This window comes from Molothrus aeneus, chromosome 3, assembly GCF_037042795.1.
Source record: "Molothrus aeneus isolate 106 chromosome 3, BPBGC_Maene_1.0, whole genome shotgun sequence".
NCBI classification, from domain to species: domain Eukaryota; kingdom Metazoa; phylum Chordata; class Aves; order Passeriformes; family Icteridae; genus Molothrus; species Molothrus aeneus.
In genome coordinates this window covers 58316630-58338459 of record NC_089648.1, presented here as the reverse complement: position 1 = coordinate 58338459, position 21830 = coordinate 58316630, and the positions used below count along the sequence as shown (strand labels likewise).

The following is a 21830-nucleotide window of genomic DNA, read 5'->3' as shown; positions in this document are numbered from 1 at the left end:
GAATTAGGAAAGCGTTCTGCTTCTAAGAGAAAAAACTTTCTTTAAAAATTGCAACACTGTAGCAGTGTGCCTTGAAACATAGTTTAGGGTCCATTTAATTTCAGGACTAAGCATCTTAATTTGTCTATTCTCGTTTTACAGGGATTGTATCCAGAATCTCATGGTATAATTGATAACAACATGTATGATGTAGGCTTGGATGCGCATTTCTCACTTTCAGGGGAGGAAAAGTTCAAACCTGCGTGGTGGAAAGGGCAACCAGTAGGTTTGTTTGTCATACAGTATTTATGCCCAGAGTGGTTTGTGTCATATCATAAAACAAAACAAAAAGGGAATAAAATTAAAAACTACACAATATATTTGCAGAAAGTACTAGATAACCTGTAGGCTTCATATTATAGGCTGCCTACAAAATGATTTGCTTGTTATGAAAAGTAAAAGGACTCTTAAAATGTTAATTCTGAGACTTAAAATTTTCACTCCATGTGGCAGTTAGTAAAAAAAAAAACTGAACTATTTCATCTAGTACTGGAATGGGCTTCTTGCCACAAGCAGCCACAGTAAATTTTCAGTATGATTTGATTTTGGAGTTGGTTTTTTTTTGGCTTGTCTTTTGACTTGCTACAAAATGAAATTGGTTTCCAAGTTACATCTATTTACACATATCTATTTGCAAACATCCAGGCATTTAAAAGCAAGGAAACGAGTAGCAAAAAACTTAATTTCTGAAAAAAAGTCAATTATATATAATATATGACACATTTCATAACAACCCTGAATTGTACCTAGGGTTATGATTAATATTATTAATTTCCTAGTAACATCAAGCTCTAATAATAATGCTAAAAAAACCCCTAACTATATGCAATATGTAGTATACTTACTTAATATACCTTTGTATATGTGTGTCTGTGTCTGTGTCTGTGCATCTATGTAGTAATGTTTGTAATATACCCAAATATCCAGATTCTGGTGCTGTTTTTTTTTCCTGAAGGACTCTGTCAGGTTTGTAACACAACCTGCACTTTTTAGATTAGAGCTGCACTTTTTAGGATTAACATAAATATGCCCTCTTATAATAAAGTCGTACAATTAGTGTCTATATCTGAAATAGATACAAAACAAAATGAAACTAGTATAACAGAATATTTCATTTGAAATGGACTAACAGTTATCATCTAGTCCAGCTGCCTGACCAACTCTGGGCTGCCCAAACATTTGATCACATTTTTAAGGGTGTTGTCCAAATACCTCATAAACACTGACAGACATAGGGCAGCAACAACCTCTTTAGGAAGCCTGTTCCTGTGTTGTATGTGTAATAAAATGTTTCCTAATGACAAGTCTGAATATCCCTAAGGCAGCTTCTTCCATCTTCATGATCCTGGGGTTTGCCACAGGAAAAGGGATCACTGCCCATTGGCATTTATGGAAATACCTATGTCATTTTCTATGCTGAGACTCTCCAGGAAATTACAACATCATGGTTTCCATGCTAGTTTTTCTTCAGAATGTGCATGTAGGAAACAAAACTTCATATCAGATATGGTCATTAGGTAACTGAAAGGAGAAGGAAAAATGCATGCTTGCAGCACATATTTCTACTTTTGTGATCTGAAGTCCTCCAGTGGTGACAAAAAATCATTTGTTTGTATCTTTACCCAAAGGTCTGGCTGACAGCAATGTCCCAAAATTTGAAAGCAGGCACCTTCTTTTGGCCAGGCTCTGATGTTCCAATTGGGGGAAGATACCCCACCCTGTACATCAAATACAACGGGTAAGATCTGATACAGCTTGTACTAAATTCCTGCAGATTACTCCAAAAATCCAAACTGCTATTTGACAGTTGAAAGAAATGAAATACAAGATTTTTAAACAAGTCTGACAGATAAGTACCATGTCACATTATCCTGGTTATGCCATGGAATGACCAAAAATACTTGAAAATTTCAAAACCATTCAGGGGATTCACAATGAGAAAGTCAAAGGGTACTGTATATTCTGGTCTCCTTGACAGTTTAGAAGTCTTAGCCAAATGCAAAACACTAGGAGAGCATCCTGGAAATGATTAGTAGCCACTGCTAAGCTGCACCAATGATTGCGATATTTCCATGCGTAAAATCAACATATGTTATATATAGCACTCTAAAAATACTTGCACTTGAGAATAAGCTTACAGATAACCTATACCCTAAGACAACAAATACAAACTAGGAAGCCATGGCAAGAGGCTATGGGAGACAGAAATTATTGGAGAGAGACCGCTGGGTAGGGAAGCAACTGAAAGAAGAGGGGCTCTAAATTTCCTCTGGTCTTGCTTGCATGTTTGATAATGTGCACACACCTGTTGAATCGTAGTTCTTGTATGGTTTTTTTTTTATTCTACCTTGTATTTCAGGTTTATTTTTCCTCAACTTAAAATACCTTTTTTTGCATGTATTTTTAAATATAAGAGTGGTCCCACCAACACAGGTTTGTGTTTGCAAAATCAGGATCTGTCTAATTTATCACTTAAAGTGACTTATATTCAATTAAAAAGGAGATTAATAAAATTAATTGCTATACCTTGTTAAAATGCATCCTTCTTAGTTCCAGAACTGTGACTTTGATATATTACTAGAGTATGGACACTTTCTCTGTATCTAGGAAGTAGAAGTGCTAGTCAGAAAGTCTTGTTAACATCATATCTTTTATTATGTATTTTTTTTTTCTTTTCAGTTCTATTCCATATGAAGAGAGAATTTCAGGAATACTGAAGTGGTTTGATAATGCCCAACCTGAGAGGTAACACCTTGTAATATCTACCTGCTTTGTGAGACTATAGCTTAGAAAGGTTTTAATGCTTAGCAATTGAAATTTATGTTGGTGTTTGTGAAACATGGAATCTTCCTCACCATTTTAAATGATTATTTGCTGAACTTAAGCCTGTTCTGTATCTTATCATAGTTATGATAAGACTGTAGGTACAAAAGATTAAAAAGTGAACATATATCTGAACAGGATGTACTGTTTTATGAGTTTTATTTGATTGTTCTGTCTTTTTTCTTGGTGCATGTCCTGTAGGAAACATTGATTCAGTTTTATTCTAAATGTGTCGATGAAAGATTTTATATGAAGGCTAATGCACAAGAAAGGTTAAATACATGAAAGTAATTGCAGTAAGTAATTCAGGAAGAAAAGTAAATGTCAGTCCTGATCGTGGTGTTAACTTTGTGACATGTAAAGAAATGAAATATTTTATATGGCAATTTGCTAATAAAATCCTAATGTATTTGCAGTTAGGAGATGCTCTCTAGAGTCTCCCTGCTCAGTCAGGAAGAGCTCTTTCAGATGGTAGTTCCATTTACATCTCAAAAAGGATTGTTTGCTCTGGTGTCTGAGATCTTGAATTTTTCCAGGGTGATTTTTGGTTACCTGTTAAGACACTGGATATTGTTTCTGAAAGTGTAACTTCAAAGAGCCCATGTTGATTAATTACAAAACTCAGAGGAAGTTGGATGATTATATTTGCTGTATGGACTGTTATCAAGGTTTAATGAGGTTACTCATAATTCCTTTTAAAATGTCATTTAATATTGCTTTTTTTTCAAATCAAAACGTTCTCTTTAGGTGCTGCCTCTAAATTCTCATAATGTTCCATTCTTATTTATTTCTAACTCAAGGCCTGATATATACACTTTATATATTGAACAACCAGATTCTTCCGGACATTCATTTGGACCAGTTAGTGCTGGTGTAAGTAGTTTCTATATTTTTCTTATACTTAATTGCACTAAAAATGGTGTTGTAGTATGAACTTAACCAATTTATAGACCTGAAAAGGATAGTAGATGAAAAATTGCCATGACTGTTTTATGACTTTTTGTTAAGAACTTTTGCTTGTGGTTGAGCCTAATGTTATGATACTGTGTGGGAATCAAAAGAACCATTAACCAAACAGACAGGCAGAAAATAATTTCAGATCATACTAATAAAAAAAAATTAATATTTATATTTAGACTGAACTTTAATTATATTACTATGTGATATTTAGAAGCACATGGCCTGGCAAATCCTCAGAGCTGTTGTTTACCCTGTACTTCAATGTTGCCTAATTTGTAACCCAATAGTATTACATTTTTACTTGCATGAAGGCAGGAAGTTCAACCTTTAAGGATCTTAGATGTAACTGGTTTATCTCACAGGTAATCAAAGCCTTACAGGCAGCAGATAAAGCAGTGGGGATGCTCATGGATGGACTTAAACAAAGAAACCTGCACAAATGTGTAAACCTCATTGTTTTAGCTGATCATGGTAATGTATATACTTCTTTTTTCAAGTTAACTTTACTGAGTCACTGTTTTCTTCCTGTGTGAAATATGTGGGCTTAGTAGTGTTAATCTATTTTATAAATCACTTTATCTTCCTTGCCATATGAAAAAACTGTTTCTATGTTGCCCTTTAGGGATGGAGAAGACCTACTGCAAGAAGTTAGAATACATGACTAATTACTTCAAAAAGGTGGATTTCTACCTGTATGCTGGGCCTGCAGCTCGCATTCGAGCAAAGAATGTTCCAAAAGACTATTTTACCTGTAAGTCTGGACCAATCCTGGGACTGAGCAATCAATGTAGCAGGAAATAAACTATTGATCAAACAAACAAACAAACAAATAAATAAGGAAATGCATAATCAGTAGTAATCAGCAGTGTGAGCAGCTTTCTGTTTCCCTTAACTTGGCTTCAACATCCATGGAAGTTGTTTGGGAATTTTCTTTGGAAGAATGACCACTTTACATGAATTAGAAGGTTAGAAAAGACTGTTGCAGACTCTAATTTGTATTTTCTTGACATGGAAAGATGAAGTAAAGGTAGTTTGTTTTTTTTTTTTTAACTGGAATTCAGGTCTTTCATAAGTGCATTGCTCTTGACAGATTTCTTGCGCAACACTGGCAGAGTCAGTCTTTTGGAAGTAATGAATATTTCTGTGTGTACAAAGTTACAGAGTCTGAACCTTAGCACAGTGGAGTCTAAGTCTTGGTTAAGACATTATACCTAGTGTCTCAAAAAACCAGAAAATTGAAACCATTTGAGCTAACTCTGACTTGAAATAGATACCATGCTATCAGACTGGAAAAAAAATCCCAGAACTTTCCGTATCAGGAAAAACAGTGGAGATAAAATAATGGAAATTCTCTATGTATTGACTTAGAAGAATTTGTAAAGTATTGTAAAAGGGATAGTTATTGCAGGTTGCAAATAAGAGCTGGGATCCCGTTGTACTTTTAATTCATATTTTATAATTGTGCTTATATTTGAAGGCACAATATTTATATGACATAAAGCAAACTTTCATTGTTTTAAGTCATACCAAAGCAGCTGAGGAAAGAATACTCATAGTTTTTCTGTCTCAATCTCAATAAAATTGTTGACCCATTTCCTCTAATACTCTTAGATTTTCTGTAGGAATTTTTCTTCCATGAAGGGCTCAGACTTACTTTTTAGAAAGTTAATCTCAAATGGTTAAACTAGTCTTTCAAAATGTGCAAGGCAAAAATACTGAGATAGACTGAAATTTCCTGTGTGACTGTTGCTGGAAGCAAAATACAAGACAAGTTCTCCAGGTCCTGTTCAATGTAAAAAAGGTTATACTTCAAACAGGGGTTAGATAAGAGAAAAAAAACCTTGGGTCTGATGATCTGTCAGCTTTAGGTGTAGGCAGTCATCGGCATGGAAGTTTTCTACAGTCTGTCCTGATGTACCCAAAGTTCTGGTGTTCTAGTTACTTCCACAGGCACACTTACAGACAGTTACCATTGGAAACCACATTCCTACCTGTGGAAGGTGATAGTTGCCACTACCTTCACAAGCTAATAAAGAAAACCAACTTTATAGACAAAAAGCATATGTAAGTTTTTTTCATGAGGCTTTGTCCTTCAGCCATTCAAATGTATATTAATTCATCTTTTCTTTTTGACAGTTGACTCGGAAGGAATCGTTAAAAACCTCACAGTGAGTAAATATTCTCATAACTTTTACTCATAGCTACTCTTAATAAGAATCTGAGGGAAAACCACACCTTGTAAAAAAATGAGACTATGGTGCCAGTTTAAATAGTGTACTGACTCCACTCTACCTTGAGAGGCAGTTCTGGAAGTTGTTCAAAGATGATGCACAAAGGTTTGCCATAGGAGATCTCTGTTCAGGGAAAATTGCTCTGTACTTCACTTTGAAAGAGAAGAGGCTGAGTTCAGGGGCAGAAACTTGGGTATATCTTCATGATAGAAGAGAATACAGCACAGAGATGCTTTAGACAATAGGCATCTCTTAGCACTGGAACGCAAGTGCTGCACTCAGGCTAGGCTAAAGTAACCACACAAGAGATTGTAGAGTACATTGGCACAAAGTGTTGTAGAGGCTGGAAATATAAGTAGGAGGGGGGGATTTTAGGCACATTAATGCAGGACAGCACTGTAAGGGCTTTTAGATCTGATCCACAAGGAACATCTTATTTAAAAAGTCCCTTAAGCCTAGAAGAAACTAAGCAGGTATGAGAAAGAAACTTCATTCAATACTTGGCTTGTTCTTTCACACTTTCTCAAAGTGTCTGATTCTAGGAATTTTGGAGGTCTGATTTTAAACAGAGCACTAGGCAAGATAGGCCTTTGGCATCAGGCAGTATGACTGTCTTAGGATCATTTGACATATCACTGAAATAGTTGCAGTGCTTTTACATATGCTGCACCATGACAGGGTCCTGTAATGGTAATTCTGCTTGGAACTGAGCTATGCTGAATGGATCTAGCACTTGAGGGCAGATCCAAGCTTGCCTGTTGCCCATGTGGGCACATTTTGACAGCTGAGTTCTGAAGGATTCAAATAAAGAAGAGCAGAACAGAGTGCAAACCAAAGGAAGACCAAACCTATTTTACTAAAGGGTGATGTGACAATGCATGGTGCTTTCCTCTTTCCTTATACTTTTTTAGACAGATAATTCAGTCTCTGTCACTTTTTTGTAGTGTTCAAGATATACATTAATACATGTGGGATGAATGCGCTGGCTAAACTAAAAAAATTGTAGGACAGTTGTCTTTCTGTATTTCTTTCCTTTTACAATTTACACTGAGTTAAACATTTAAAACTGCTTGCTCTCAGTGTGCTGTCATAAATTCCCAGTTTTCTTCATTGCCAGTTTGTTTTCTATTCTGTGGCTTGTCCTGTGCCAAGCAGTAGACAGGTGTTGTGGTACATTTAGAAAAATGCTCTTAGTTTGTCAAAATCCCGGGCTCCAAAATGGATATATTTCCGATAAATCTCCACTAGAGGTCTCCCGTTAACCTGTTGTACTTGCGGGAGTAGTATCAATGGCTGGGAATAGCTGAAGGAGCTTTCTCAGTGCTACATCCACCGCCTCGCTGTACGATGCAGAGTCTGTCATATCAAAGAGCATTGGTATGAGGGGAATATTACAACCTGCATGTTCTCAAATTCAGCTGAAACTGCTACTGCTAATAGTTACGGAGATGTGACATCTTGTGCCTTATGGGAATAGTCTGGTACCAGGATGTGCCCTCTTTTCTTTCCTCTTCATAAATGGTTGGTGTATTTTGTCCCTGTCAAGTTATTAGAATGAAGGGGTTTTTGCAGATAAGGTAGTTGTGTGTTTTATATTTATTGCTAATGAATAGACATAAGTCATATGCTGATTTCCTCTATTTTTCCTTTTAATTAGACCTCTTCTTCCGAGATAGCAAACACACTGAATCCTTATTTTTCATGTTCCTGGATTCCTCTGTTCTTCTTTGATGACTACTGAGGCACAGTTACTCCCATATCACATGTTAAAGTCTGTATCCTATGCAGAGCGAACAGTTTTAGTATTTAGAAGTGAAGAAGTCAGAACAGGCTCCAAGCATGGTATAGTTTGCACAGCCTGTGTGGTAAAACAGGTCCAGTTCTGTGGCCTATGCAGCTTCCTAGCAGCTCTTCCTTTAGCATTTTAGATATTCTGGGTTATCCCAGTGCTGTATTCCTGATCTGGAGCAACACTTCTGAAACTTTGCCATGATGCTTGCAGCCAGCTGGAATGGCTTCTAATGGCCATATATAGTTAAGTCTTTGCAGTATGTTGTATGGTTATCATTAGGCTCAAAATTCCAAGCTCTTCCATGGCGTGCCTGCTAATGCAGCAGTTATATGAACACACTAAATGTGGGTGTAAAAGTTAAGATCTTTAGCTAACAGCTGAGCAATGGACATTTACATGTTCAGGCTTGCAGCTAAAACCCTAGACCGTGCTAAATTGTGTATGCTTGGCTTGCTTTGTTATTTATTGAATGGTAAAGTGACAGAAGGTGGCAGAAATAAACTGCCAGGGAACTTTCTCCTGTGAAGTGTAATCCTACCAATCAGATGCTGATGGCATTAGTACGGAAATATAGACTAAACAGTTCTACTGAGTGTCTTTAAGCCTTAGATGTACTTTCACCACAGTATTTGTGGGCTTGGTATACAAACTGTATGTAGTCTATTTTCAAAGAGTTCCAAGTGTGTCGCTTTTCCTTGCATTGCTTCTGGGGCCAAAAATGACATCTGCGGCTCATGTAAGAAGCTATCTATGATTAATGGGCTTGTGCTTGCATTCCTATCACTAAGATATTTGTGATAATTTTGAATGATGGGTGGTTGTTTGAAACTGAGTGAAACTTGTGACTGGACTCCTTTCTCTCGCACAGTGCAGAAGATCCCCTCAGCACTTCAAGCCCTACCTGACCCCTGACTTACCCAAACGATTCCACTATGCTAACAACATTCGTATTGATAAAGTTCATCTTCTGGTGGATCGACAGTGGCTGGCTGTGAGGTAACATGATTTGTGTGATTGTTATGCTGTTTTTTTCATCCCACTTTCATCCCTTTAATTGCCTTCACAGCTGCTTCATTTCCTGTTTTGCTTTAGACTTGTTACATTTCCATGTTTCTTACAGTTAAAATCATACTATACATAAAAAGGAAACATGATTGTTTGGATGAAACTAAATCACTGTCTGGGACATACTAAAAGAAATGTGCACTGAAAAAAAATCTTATAATCACCCTATTTTAAACTGTTTTCAAATGTTCTTGGGCCTCTGAAAACAGGATATCTGCACCAGACAACTGTGCATAGCTATCTCTTAATTTTTCCATGTGTCTTAGAAATGGGTAGATAAAAATACGTGTTAGTCACCATGTCAGAGTATTCTGTTGTGTTGCTAATTCTATAACCCATCCCCACATTATCCATGTCTCTTCACCCTTCAGAATCTCTATGACGAAAATGCATTGTCTTGTAAGGCAAAATCCCTTGCAGTCTTATTTATATTATTCCACAGAGGCTGACAGCAGTTCTCCCATTGTAAGCTTTCCATTAAAATGCCAAAGAATATAACTAGGAATTCTTCCAAAATAGATTACACTTCTTCTGCAACCTGTAGCTAGGCAAAGGCCTCAGTTCAAAAATGGCCATTTTTTCAACTTGCTTTGAAAATATTGTTTCACTGTACACTCATAGCCAGTTAGGATAATTTATTACTGTCCATAGCAATTTCTGTTAGAGGAGAAAGAGGTCTTCATAGAAATGAATGCTATGATGAGCCATAAATGCTACAATATGATGGCAGAGTCAGTTCTCAAGGAATGATGGAGTCTGTGAACCACAATGACTGTTACTAAGTGCTTCCATTTGTGTCATTTTTATTTACGCTCTGTGATGGTTTCTCCTAAGGGATAAAAGTTACACATTTTGTGATGGAGGTAACCATGGCTATAACAACGAATTCAAAAGTATGGAGGTAAGATGATTTCTATTCTATTTCATTCTTGCACTTTCTTATGTACAAAATCATCATGTGCCAGGTAAGTCACCAGAATACAGAACAATGACAGTTTTTGCAGTGAGCTTTTTCTTTTCTGGTCACAAGGCATGTAAATTGTAAACACATACTAGGTCCAAATATTTGTATTGCCTTTCATTGATGTGTATAAAGCCTGTTTCTTTGGGGTCCTGTAGTAAAAACAGTCTGGGCTTACCTTACCTGCTTGGAGACAGGTAGACTGCAGTAAACCAAGTGTACCATGTTTTGCTACTGAATTCTTTTTTTCTTTCATTCCTCCACTGAGACAATACCCAAAAAATCTCCATAGGCTCTGGGAGTTCATCTGAGCATCTGGAAGCCTGTATGCTCAAATAAACTAAATCTGATTGTCTCTCCTTATCTTACAAGAGTTAATCATATCACCAGAACAAAAAACTAATTAGCTATACTGTGTGTTAGCATAGCCTATGAGTTTCATCTCATTTTTGCTTCTGGTTACAGTGAAAATATTTTGAGGTCTTGAGCTTTTGGTGTTTCATGTACTTTCTGTGATGTGAACCTTTAGCTAAGGTCAAGCATGCCACTCTAAGTCCCATATTCTGTGCCTAGGAATCAAATCCTTCCAGATCTTTACAATAATAGATAACCTTGCACAGGTGCCACAACTGATGCTTTTTTTTTTTGTTAGTTTTTTTTTTTTTTTTTTTTAAGAAAAGAGCAATATTTCACCTTTCTATAATAAATTGAAAATTCCTTTTCTGTTATGGACACATAATGTTATTTTTGAACAGATCATTGTCCTGTTAGTCATGTTTCCCATATCTCCCGGCAGGCAGTTCAGGAGGCTCACAAAGCAGCAGAAACTCCCGTGAGTCTGTACATAGTATCAGTGTTCAACTACAGGGCTTGCAGGCTGCAGAAGGGCTGCCCAGCACTGCACAGTGCCATTGGTGGTACAGATGCAGGTCTTTGCTGAGTTTGGAATGGGCCTCTGCAGTTCCCTGCTCCTTGCTTTAACCATGGCCATAGACTCTTAAGTGACCCAAAGACTTCAGAGTGCAACAGGTATTAAAAAACACCCCAAAACCAAATGAGATTCATTATATAGTTTAAAATTGGAATTTTTGCTTTGCATTTTTCTTCAAATTATGTGCAATGGCAGAAAATTGCCTTCCTTACCAGAATAATCCTGTACTTTTAACTTCTGTGACTGTGAAAAGACTGTATTTTGTTTCATTGTCCCAGTCTTCATAAAGTGCAACTGAATTGGTTTTGACTTTGGGTTCCTTTAGGTAACTATTTTTTTCGTTTTTACTATTACAATCTAGGCTATATTCTTAGCATATGGCCCAAGTTTTAAAGAGAAAACAGAAGTGGATGCTTTTGAAAACATTGAGGTTTACAACCTAATGTGTGGTGAGTAGAAACAATCCAGTACTTTAGACTATAAAGTTCTAGTATTTTCAAATACCAGTGTTATAAGAGCTAAAAGAAGCGTAGCTAAAATTGAGTGAATTCATTCAAAACCAAAACACTGAAGCCATGCTCTTAGGCCTTCTTTACACTGCTAAGAAATTGACTTCCAGAAGGTGCTCTGCTTTGAAGGTTTTTTCTGATTGCATAAGAATTCCACTAAAGAATCAGAGGGAACCACACCATGCCATGTGGGTTTGCTGTCAAACTAATGCCTGTGGAATTGTGGATAAGAATCTTGCAGAGAGTATCTGCTCTTGCTCATAACTTAGGGTGAACCATTGTAGTCCCAGCAGTGCACAATTAGGAAGCATGAACCTCAGAAAATATGGATTAAAGCATCACACAAAAATGCAATAGGTCACTAGGTTTCACAATGTGATGCCCTTGCAATAACATTTATACTTTGCATTAAACTGTCTAATCTTGTGAATGTTGTGACAATGTATAAAACTGTACCAACGATACTCAAATTTATAGTTACTAAATCTTGATGCTGTGGAAGATAGCAAAGAACCTTCAGACCTAGAAAACTGCAAGTTGGTGGGAGTAGTTACTGTAATAGTTTAAATAATGGAATAAGCTATTTCTTCTACCTTTAAAAATTACTAGGAGATTAGTAGATTTGGACAGATAATAATTTTTTAAAATACTGTTTTAGTCTTAAAATATGTTTACAAATTTCAAATGTTTCAACAGATTTGCTGCATATAACACCAGCAGAAAACAATGGAACACATGGCAGCTTGAATCACCTCTTAAAGAAACCCTTTTACAATCCTTCACATCCAAAGGAAGTCTCATCTCCCTCTTTATGTACAGTTTCCAGTCTGATTCCTACTGATTACCTGGGATGCAACTGCACACAAGTAAATAGGGGTTTCTGGCATCTTTTAATCATCTTTGTCAAGTGTGTTCTTTCTTCATTTTTTCTCTAAACAATGGATTCATTTTGAACAATTCTCTGACTTTTTACAGATACCCGTTGGGTCAACAGAAGAGCTAAACAAGAGGTTAAATCTCACCACAGAAGAAAGTGAGTAGCAAAAAATGAAAAGAGCAGCTGTATTTTAAAATCCACACTTGGTTTATATTTTATGTCACTGGTTTCAGTGGGAATTTTTGCAACATTAATTACAATTGAAAGTGAAGTAGGAAAATCAGGTCAGAAGCACCTTTTTTAAAAAATTCTTCCTTTTCGTGTATTAAAAAAATGCTAAGGGACTCTGTTACAGCAACATGTATACATAGGAATAGGATCTGAACCTCATTAAAATTTTGGAGAAAACCATCAAGATTTCAATGGTCTTGAAGAAAATGTGAGCACTATCAGGCTATGTGACATAACTCTTGTTCCTTACCCTGTATCCATAACTTTACCTTTCTCTGATGAAAAATTCCCATAGATACTTATTTCTACATTTTTATGGGGTTTCTGGTAATTTTGGGAAGCATTGTAATGCCTCCTAGTCAAATAAGATGTAAATTTTGCTCCACTGGCAAGATAAATTCAAAATATTTGCATTGGTATAAAACTTCAAAGAAACAGGAGTTTGCAAGTCTGATATATTTTATTGACTTTTGTACATTAAATGTAATATGGAAACTATTTTCTACATTTTTATTCTACTTATAAGCCTAAAGAACCACAACTAGGTTTACTGTTGGATCTATTTGTATTTGCTAAAGTTTTAGTTAACAATTTTGTCTGTTCTCCCCTTGTGCCATCCAAAATGTTATAGAAGAATAAATCAATAATTATTATTTAAATTTTAGTAAAGAAGGCAAGCTCATCTCATTTGCCATATGGGAGACCCAGAGTTCTTCAGAAGGAAAAGGTCTACTGCCTCCTTTCCCATCATCGGTATGTGAGTGGATACAGCTACGATATCCGGATGCCACTGTGGACTGCATACACTGTGAATAAGCCTGTAGGTTATCAAGTATCTCTACTACTCTTAACTATGGGATCTAATGGGTTAAAAATGTGGTCCATTCATCAGGAACCCTGTTTAATGGCTGGTGGATGTCATGTGACTAAGGCACTTGTGTCAGAAAAAATGTCTTTGATATTATTTAACTTTTAGCTATCTTAAAATAAAGTTTTGAGAAGTGGGAATGACCCTTTGTTAGGGAGATGAAAGATTATAGGAGCTGCTGGTGAACTGGTTCTATTAAGCCTGTCCTGTAAAAGGGATATGCTGTCAAGACAATTCTCCATCTCTCCTGTCAGTCAGTTCCTGGGGAAAAGGAGGCTGTGATTTCCCAAATCAGAAGTTTTAAGCTTTCCAATGAGTACCATGACCTTTTTCCTATTAAATACCCTCTATGCAATTCCACAAGACAGTTTGCACTGGTGCATATGTGTTCTTTGCTCTCTGTTACACAATATAATTTCTGAAAAATGTAATTATGGTTGAATGAACCTCTGAGTGTTTAAGGGTAGGTGGATCCAGAATAAATTGTTTGAGTTTTCAGGGTCAGTAAACTAATGGACATTCATGGGCTTACTTGTCCTTATAATTTGACCCTTTTTCTAAGTTGCCTTGAGGAAATAGCTTCTATATTGAATCTTCTGTCTGAAGAGGACTGTTATTGATGTCTATGTGATTTCTTATTTCAGTGATTTCTTACTGAAATAAGAAGAAATTATTTTAAACAAATGTATGCTGCTAAGATGATAGTATTTCAGAAAGTTTAACTCCATGCTTTCTACTGATTCTTCACTATCTTGGTTGAAGTATCATGAATCCAATCCTAAGAAGGCTAAAAATCATTTAAACAAATGTCCATTTCAACAAGAACTATTTATACTTCATATTTGAAGATCTGCCCTTAAAGCTTTCAATGAAAGTGCATTACCCAATTGAAAACTAGTAAATGGTGGGCATATTTTTTGTCTGATTTTGCTTTAAAAAGATTGAAAAGTCCCATCAGAGCTATAGTCTTCTTAATATTGAGCTTAACAAATGCTCAAAACCCACATAACTTTCCAGATGTTTTCCTTTGTTGAAAAACAAATTCTCAGCCAAGAATCATAGAAGTTTAAAGGGTTGAAATGGACCTTAAACATAATTTAATTCCAATCCAGCCCTGCCATGGACAGGGACATCTCCCACTAGACCAGATTGCTCAAGGCCTTATCCAACCTGGCTTTGAACACTGCCAGGGTTGGGGCATCCACAACCTCCCCTGGCAACTTGTTCCAGTGTCTCACAACCCTTATGTGAAAAAAATTCTTCCTAATATCTAACCTAAATTTCCCCTCTTTCAATTTGTACCCATTGCTCCTCGTCTTATCAGTACAGCTCTTGACCAAGAGTCCCTCCCTGTCTTTCTTGTATGTTCCCTTCAGATACTGGAAAATTTCCTGTTCAGCTTAACATCTAACTTAAGAGAAATACATATTTTGCAGGAGTACCTTATAGCAGTTTATGCAACATTGTGGGAAGCAGTGAATGACTGAGACTGAAGTATCGGAGGATATAGGTCACAGCAGACTCCAAGACAGTGACATATGTTTTCTCTAGGAAGAATAGGAAATCATAAATTCCATCTGTAATAGTGTCAGAGGCACAACAGCTCTGAGTGTGAGCTCACATACTGACTTACCTTGCACAGTAAGCTGACATTATGATTTTTTCATTACATGTGCTAATCAAGAGGAATAGGCTTTGTAATTTATAACAACTGTGGAAGGACAGAGGGATAGAGCTAATGCCTTTGACGGTGAGGTTTGGCTGCAATACTTGGGAATGACAGAAAGTTGCCCTTTCTACAGAATTTTTATTGCACCCTGGGTTAATTATGTTTGGATGCAGCCTGTGCAATGCTTGACACAATTTGTAAGTTGGGGTATATCTCATAATTATATAGCTATAAAGAAGTGCTTAAATATTAATCTAGGTAATGCAGGCTGGACTTTTGCATGATTTGGGAGTTTTGAAACTGGTTGAATAACATATACTTGCAGATCTTAAATAATCAAAATGTCAGCATTTTGATTACTTCTTATTCTCAGGAATAAGAGAAATTTAAGATTGAAGGACATTAGTTTTCTTGAGGCTTTATACTCATCTTCCACAGAGGAAGGCACATTTTCTTGCAAAAAGACAAACACACCTGAAGGGGGCTGCATTTGACATAGAAGACCACAGCAGATGCTCAAATTCTGTTATGCAATGCAAATAACTTTTGCTTCTTGACATTAATTACTCAAAATTTGGCTCATCAAAAAGTAATAAATGGCATTGAAAAGGACAATTCATGATGTGATAGGCACAGACAATTTTTACTTTTAACTGCTTTCTTCAGGAGACATTATGGTTCTTTGACCTGAAATAGAAGGAGCCAAATTGATGATGAATGTTTTTTTTGGTTTTTGTTTGTTTGGTTAGGTTTTTTTGACATGTGATCTGCTCAGGAGTCAAAGGAAGACTTTTGTCTTTTATATTTCATTCCATGTGGTATATATATGTTTTCCATTAATATGCAACCTGACCATAATATGGCATCTACTTGAATTCTGATAAAAGTAACTAAAGAAATTAAATCAAGGAGTAAAAAGAGGCAAAACAAGAGGAGCATTACAGTTCTTTTTTTTTTTTGCTTGGTTTTAATTGATCAAAACAAACAATGTACTGAAAATTAAATTAGACGTTTATCTTCTATTTATAAGGGTATAATGCAAAATATATTCCAGTCTTACCAAAATGAAAATAAGTTACAGGTAATGGGGGATGAAAACAAGAGTTAAACACAAAAAAGCATATTCAGATGATCTAATGTTATTGTAAAATTATGAAAAAGTGTGTAGAAAAGGTTCTAGAAAAAAAAAAGTGAAGGTTATAGAAAGAATTATAGTCATCAGAATAATTTTTGGCCAGATCTTAGCATGTTAGCATATTTTGGTGAAGTTACTAAAGCCAGGAAAATGTTCCAAATTTACTGTGCATTTCTTTATCTGTAACTCTTCAGCAGCACAAATTCTTATGGAGACTGCATTGTCAGATGCCAAATGAGGTGATAGTGTCACTTTTATGTACAGCTGCTTTCCAGGAGGATGTGACATCGAGTTTGTGTTTCCAGAAATATGTAAAAGTGACGAATGAGTCAAATGTGAAATCTGTTTTTGCCTAAGGTGTAACCTTATTTTGCTGCTACAGTTTTACACAGTGCATACGGATTTCCCTGAATTACCTAAAAACAGGAGTAGAAGAAAAACACTACCCAGAAAACATTAGTGTCCATTACTTGCATTGACCTGATTCACTATGAAAATAGGAGAAGATTCAATGAAGTCCATTCTAGAAAGTAAAACCATACAAAGCATTGGCTTAGCCACAGCCGTGGGTGTAAGATTTGTTTTTCCTTTTCACAGGAAAACACATCTCCTCTTCCTCCCACTGTTTCAGACTGTCTGCGGCCTGATGTTAGAATCCCTGCTGCTTGGAGCCAAAATTGTTCTGACTACCCAGAAGGGCTGACCTTGACCCACAGTTTCCTCTATCCTCCCAGTGAGCATGGTTCTTTTTATAGACCTTAGAAAGTCTTAATCAGCTGGATGTGGGTTTATGTTTAAACGTATACCCAAACACCAAAACAAACTTCTTTGGATCAGCATGTTGGGCAGAAAAAGGTTTCCAGTGTTTGCAGACTGACCAAAAGTAGGGTAGCTGCTACTTGTATCTAAATATTTTCGGTTTAGAATCTTAAAGGGTTTTTTTAAAATATGGAACAACTTGAATGTGATGAAAACCGGTTGGAATGATGTAGAGGGTTGGAAGGGAAAGGCTCTCCCTCTTCCTCTGCATAAATATTCGTTTCCTATTTTCAAATGTAGTAGTTATTATTTATTGAGTAGATTTCTTGAACAAATTTGGAGATATGTTTGCAATAGGATCATACACTCATGCTCAAATGTAACATGTATTTGAACTACATGCACCTACAATTTATAGTGATATATGAATCAATTGGTCTTTGCATAGTATTCCATTCACTTATATTTTGGTCTTTTTATATAGACTACAATTCATCTGATCTTGAACAGTATGATGCCTTACTCACCAGCAATATTGCTCCCATGTATAAAGCTTTCAAAGGTAGGTTGCAAAATTTTGATTATTTATGATTAATTTTCTATAATTATTGTTCTGGATTTAATAAAGCTATCACAAAATTTTAAATCATTAATGCATGGCCTGCTGTATATCCAGATGTTGTGAAAATATCCCTAAAACATTTTGGGAATAGATGTTTGAAAATTTATAGCACAATTACATGGGGTTTTTTTTCTTTGTATAATGGCCTCTGGATTCTGTTTATCCCTGCTTACCTGTTTGATTTTGAATTTGCTCTTTGTCTCCTCTGGGTTATCCTAACATAAAATGCTTGTTATGAAACTCTTATTCCCTTGGGAATATGCTCTAGGTGAATGAAAATGGCACTTCTTTTTTTCAAAATCTGAAGGGAAAACCCCAACAATATTAATTTTGCAATACCATTTCTATAACAGGTGTTTTTATTATGCAATAATAAAACGTCTTCCCATCCAGCCTGACTCACATTTGTTTGTAATCATTGATAAGAAATTTTCTATAACTGCTTATGATCCTGTTTTATTCTTAGGCCTAGGGTAATTTTCTTAGAAAATGCTTAAAAAGAGGAATTGTGTAAGGAAAAAATTGGAAAAAACCCGATTATGTAACTACCTTTCTAATACATTTGGACTTCATTTATTCATTCATTCATATAAAAACCAGAGATCCAGAAGACCTAAGTGTCTTTCATCTTCCAAGTAAATCACAGACTGTGAAAAATCCAATTTTTCAAGGAAAACAACAAGAAGTTTCAACAGACTGCAAGCAACAGCTAAATCAATAGGAGATGCCCTCAATGCTCCAAACCCATAAGGTTTTTTATGCATGCCAGTTGTAAATATTTGAATAATCTCTCTATTTTATATCCTATGAATTGCATTTTCTTGATTGACGTCTGTGAAATAAGCCAAATTGTCTAGTGATGAGTTCTAGAGAGTTAAACTAACACTCAGGTGGTGAGTATTCCTCTCACAAAAGCATTATGTCAGTTCCTACTATTTGTAACACTGATCAGGCACATCAGCCAGAAATTAGTGACCTCTCAGCTGTAGGTTTGTAGCTTCAGCTTTAGATCAAATCAATATACACTCCAGTAGTGCAATTTGCCTTGCATGACTATAATAGGATTTACAGCACCTCTTTCAATGGCAAGTGGGAGTATGTCCCTTCTGATTAAATCGAAATTTTGTGTAACAAAGAGTTTAGTTCTGAACTTTTTAAAATTAATCTTCAGTGAAAACACAAATACACTATTTTTCTTCAGTGGTGAAATTACTTTAAATTGGTATTAATTTTGCTTTTATTTTCTTTTTATGACAGACATATGGGACTATTTCCATAATGTGCTTCTTCAGAAGTATGCTAGAGAAAGGAATGGGGTAAACGTTATCAGTGGACCAGTGTTTGATTACAATTATGATGGCCATTTTGATAGCCCTGATGAAATTAAGCAGTAAGTACATGGAAAAGCCAGAAGTCAAACTCTATATGATTTCAACTGTGTTTCCACACAAAAATCCCCTATTATGTAGAAAGACTAAGAAACAAGTATCATGAAGAATGCAGTATTCTCTTTATAATCCCACATCTGCTATTACTCATACAAGAGGAAGTGCTCTTGCAAACAGATACAGTCCCATGGAAGTTGAAGTAAAGAGTAAAAAAGCTGTGTAGTTACATGTATATCTCTATACACATGCACAGGTACATTACTTGTGTATCTCTGTACACAAGCAAAGGTACAGAGTAGTAATTAGTCTGTAGTAATTAGTTTCCCAAGATGATGCCTAGATTTTAGATTTTGGGCCTCTGCATCAGAAATGCTGGGAGAATATGACTTTTAAACTGGCAGAAGACGTACTTAATCGTGATTTTCTCACTTTGATGTTGTGCTCACTCACCTGTTTGTTGTTTCTTCCTATTGTCTCAAACTGATGTATTTCACCAAAGGTCAGATTTGTGTGTTTGCCTCCACTGAATCACATAACAGGAAGTGCAAAATGTAACATTCCTGAGAGGTACCTTTGCATAACTATGGCTTACACAGCTTACTGCAACATCTGACATGTTTACACATAAATTATAAAGACCAGTTATTTATGTCAGTGAATAAGGATACAAGGAAATAAAAACAGAATTAGGAAAACTTAGATTAGGGAAAATACGTTCTGAGACTAAGAGCATTTATGGAGTAGAAAGGTGCTGGGAAATCTGTACAGCTGATCTATCACTGGAGATGTTATACTCAGGCTAGACTTGACCACATCTGACAAAAATGGTTTGAGAATGGGAAAATCAGCCTGCCACGTAGTAGGAGGGTGGAAGGGAGGAGAGACTACAACTTCCTTCCAAACAAAATGCTGTAATACCCAGTTGACCACATAATGCTGCCTCCAGTTTGGAATAAGCATGTTTTAGCCAGCATGGTTAGGCAGTCATATGAAGAAGTATAATAATTTCAGTGATAGCGTTTTGTTCAACAAAAAAGCCTGGGAAACATTCAGCTCTTTGTACACAAGAGTGACCATGTTTGCAGAATAGTCAGAAAAGAGCAGCAAACACATTTTCAACTGAGTATCCTAAACTGACTTCTACAGCACACAGCCACAAATCACTGTTCTGGCATTTCTCAATGGCAAGGAGTCAGAAGTTAATTTTCTCATCGCTCTCCTCCAATTCACATGGTTGAAATTCTTCATATAATGAAGGGCAAATATGATGCTCTATTCTGACTCTTCCAGATGTAGAGATCTCTGGCTCTGGCAAAATAGAGTATTGACCATATTAAACAGTCCTGTTTCAGTGAGACTGCTTGTAGCACACAGAGTAATCCATGTATGTTTGGATGTTCATAAAATAAATGGCAAGGTTGTGTATCCCATCAGGTATTTTTTTCAGTTACAAAAGAAATTTAAGTCATATAGTATTGAAAGATATATATTGAGATAAACTCTATAGATTTCTAATTGTATCAGTGGTGTTAATACTCGATATCTCAAAAAAATGCCTTAACTAATGTTTGTTTTGTAGGTATGTAAGCAATACAAAAATCCCTGTCCCAACCCATTACTATGTGATTCTGACAAGCTGCAACAACACATCCTATACTCCACTGAACTGTTCAGGGTCCTTGGATGCTTTGTCTTTTATCATTCCTCATCGACCTGACAACTCTGAAAGCTGTGCTGTAAGTATAGTTCTATGTTCCTGTGTGCCGACGAACTTTGGGAACTGATTCCCATTGGAATTTGGTCATCCAGAGAATCTTTATCAGTCTCTGGAATTAACTCGTTCCCCATGAGCTGGGAGTGAGCTGAGAGATAAAGCAATCACCAGAAGAGCAAGGAGTCCAGAGAGGTAGCTGGAAACTAATGAGCTGATAGGAAGCAAGGAAGAAGAAAGGGAGGTAAGATGACTGGGAAATGCTGTCACATGAGAAGGGCTGAGAACAGCAGCACAGGCAACAGGGACATGAGGTATCTTCTTGGAAGACTGCAGGATAAACTTACTTTAGAGGTATCAGAAGACTTTGAGTATTATTCCCTTCAGTTAATAGAAAATTCCTTCAGTTGCTTATTCCACCTCTATGAGAAATTAGACAGCAGGCATTTGGATGGACGGTCCTGCAGTTAAAATTCATACTTGAATTAAATGAAATCTCTGCTTACCACTAAAAGTGTGAATCTTATGACTTGTAGCAAACAAAATACATTATCTGAGTGTAATATGTATTGTTGAGGCAGCTGAGTGCCTATTCCACAAACTCTGGGTCAGAAGGTTCCTAAACTCAGTGTTTATATATAATATATAATATGTATTTATATCATTAAATATAGCTATAACTATAAATATATATTGCACAAGTACAGCTGCACAGACTTGAACTGATCTTCACAGACAGTATTTAGTTTATTTATGACTTTGAACTCATAACTCCAGACTGGTGCAAGCTTGCCCTACTTGGAAACAACTTCTGTGTCTCCCCATTTGTAGTGTGGATAATCCACAACTTCCCAGTGAGATCTTTTTAGAAGTTGAGGGTTGACTAATTATTAGAACAAATTAGTCATTATAGTTTAGAAATTGACTGTAATTTCTAAAGTTTAGCAGTAAACCTCAAATCTTCTCATTTTATATTCATCATGTTTGGCAGTAACATAAATTTAATGAATTGTTTGCCTCAGAAGCAGATATTGTTAATGAAAAAGCAAATTACCAGCTGTTTGCAAAACAATCCTTGTAGTGAAAGAACAGAAAATAACATTTTGGATTGATTAGTGATTATATTTCCATTGTTTTGCTCATCTAACCAGCAACTATTCTTGCTGTCCAGCAATCAAGATGAGCTGCTGTAAGGACTTTTTGTGAGTTGTCAGGTGCCTGTTGCTTGACTGGCCTGAGCAGTGCAGCTAATTTGTGCT

General features: G+C 36.1%; 1 protein-coding gene across 1 annotated transcript in view; it reads left to right on the top strand.

The window, feature by feature from the left end:
- ENPP3 (ectonucleotide pyrophosphatase/phosphodiesterase 3) overlaps window positions 1-21830 on the top strand; it is a 34877-nt gene that overhangs the window by 12354 nt on the left and 693 nt on the right. The window contains exons 8-24 of the mRNA XM_066547001.1: window positions 142-261; window positions 1668-1777; window positions 2719-2784; window positions 3663-3735; window positions 4185-4293; window positions 4445-4573; window positions 5959-5990; window positions 8714-8841; window positions 9745-9811; window positions 11164-11251; window positions 12008-12177; window positions 12287-12344; window positions 13085-13239; window positions 16689-16824; window positions 17335-17412; window positions 18730-18862; window positions 20440-20596. Coding sequence (XP_066403098.1) covers window positions 142-261; window positions 1668-1777; window positions 2719-2784; window positions 3663-3735; window positions 4185-4293; window positions 4445-4573; window positions 5959-5990; window positions 8714-8841; window positions 9745-9811; window positions 11164-11251; window positions 12008-12177; window positions 12287-12344; window positions 13085-13239; window positions 16689-16824; window positions 17335-17412; window positions 18730-18862; window positions 20440-20596 — 1809 coding nt within the window. The remainder of the gene's footprint in view (window positions 1-141; window positions 262-1667; window positions 1778-2718; window positions 2785-3662; window positions 3736-4184; window positions 4294-4444; window positions 4574-5958; window positions 5991-8713; window positions 8842-9744; window positions 9812-11163; window positions 11252-12007; window positions 12178-12286; window positions 12345-13084; window positions 13240-16688; window positions 16825-17334; window positions 17413-18729; window positions 18863-20439; window positions 20597-21830) is intronic.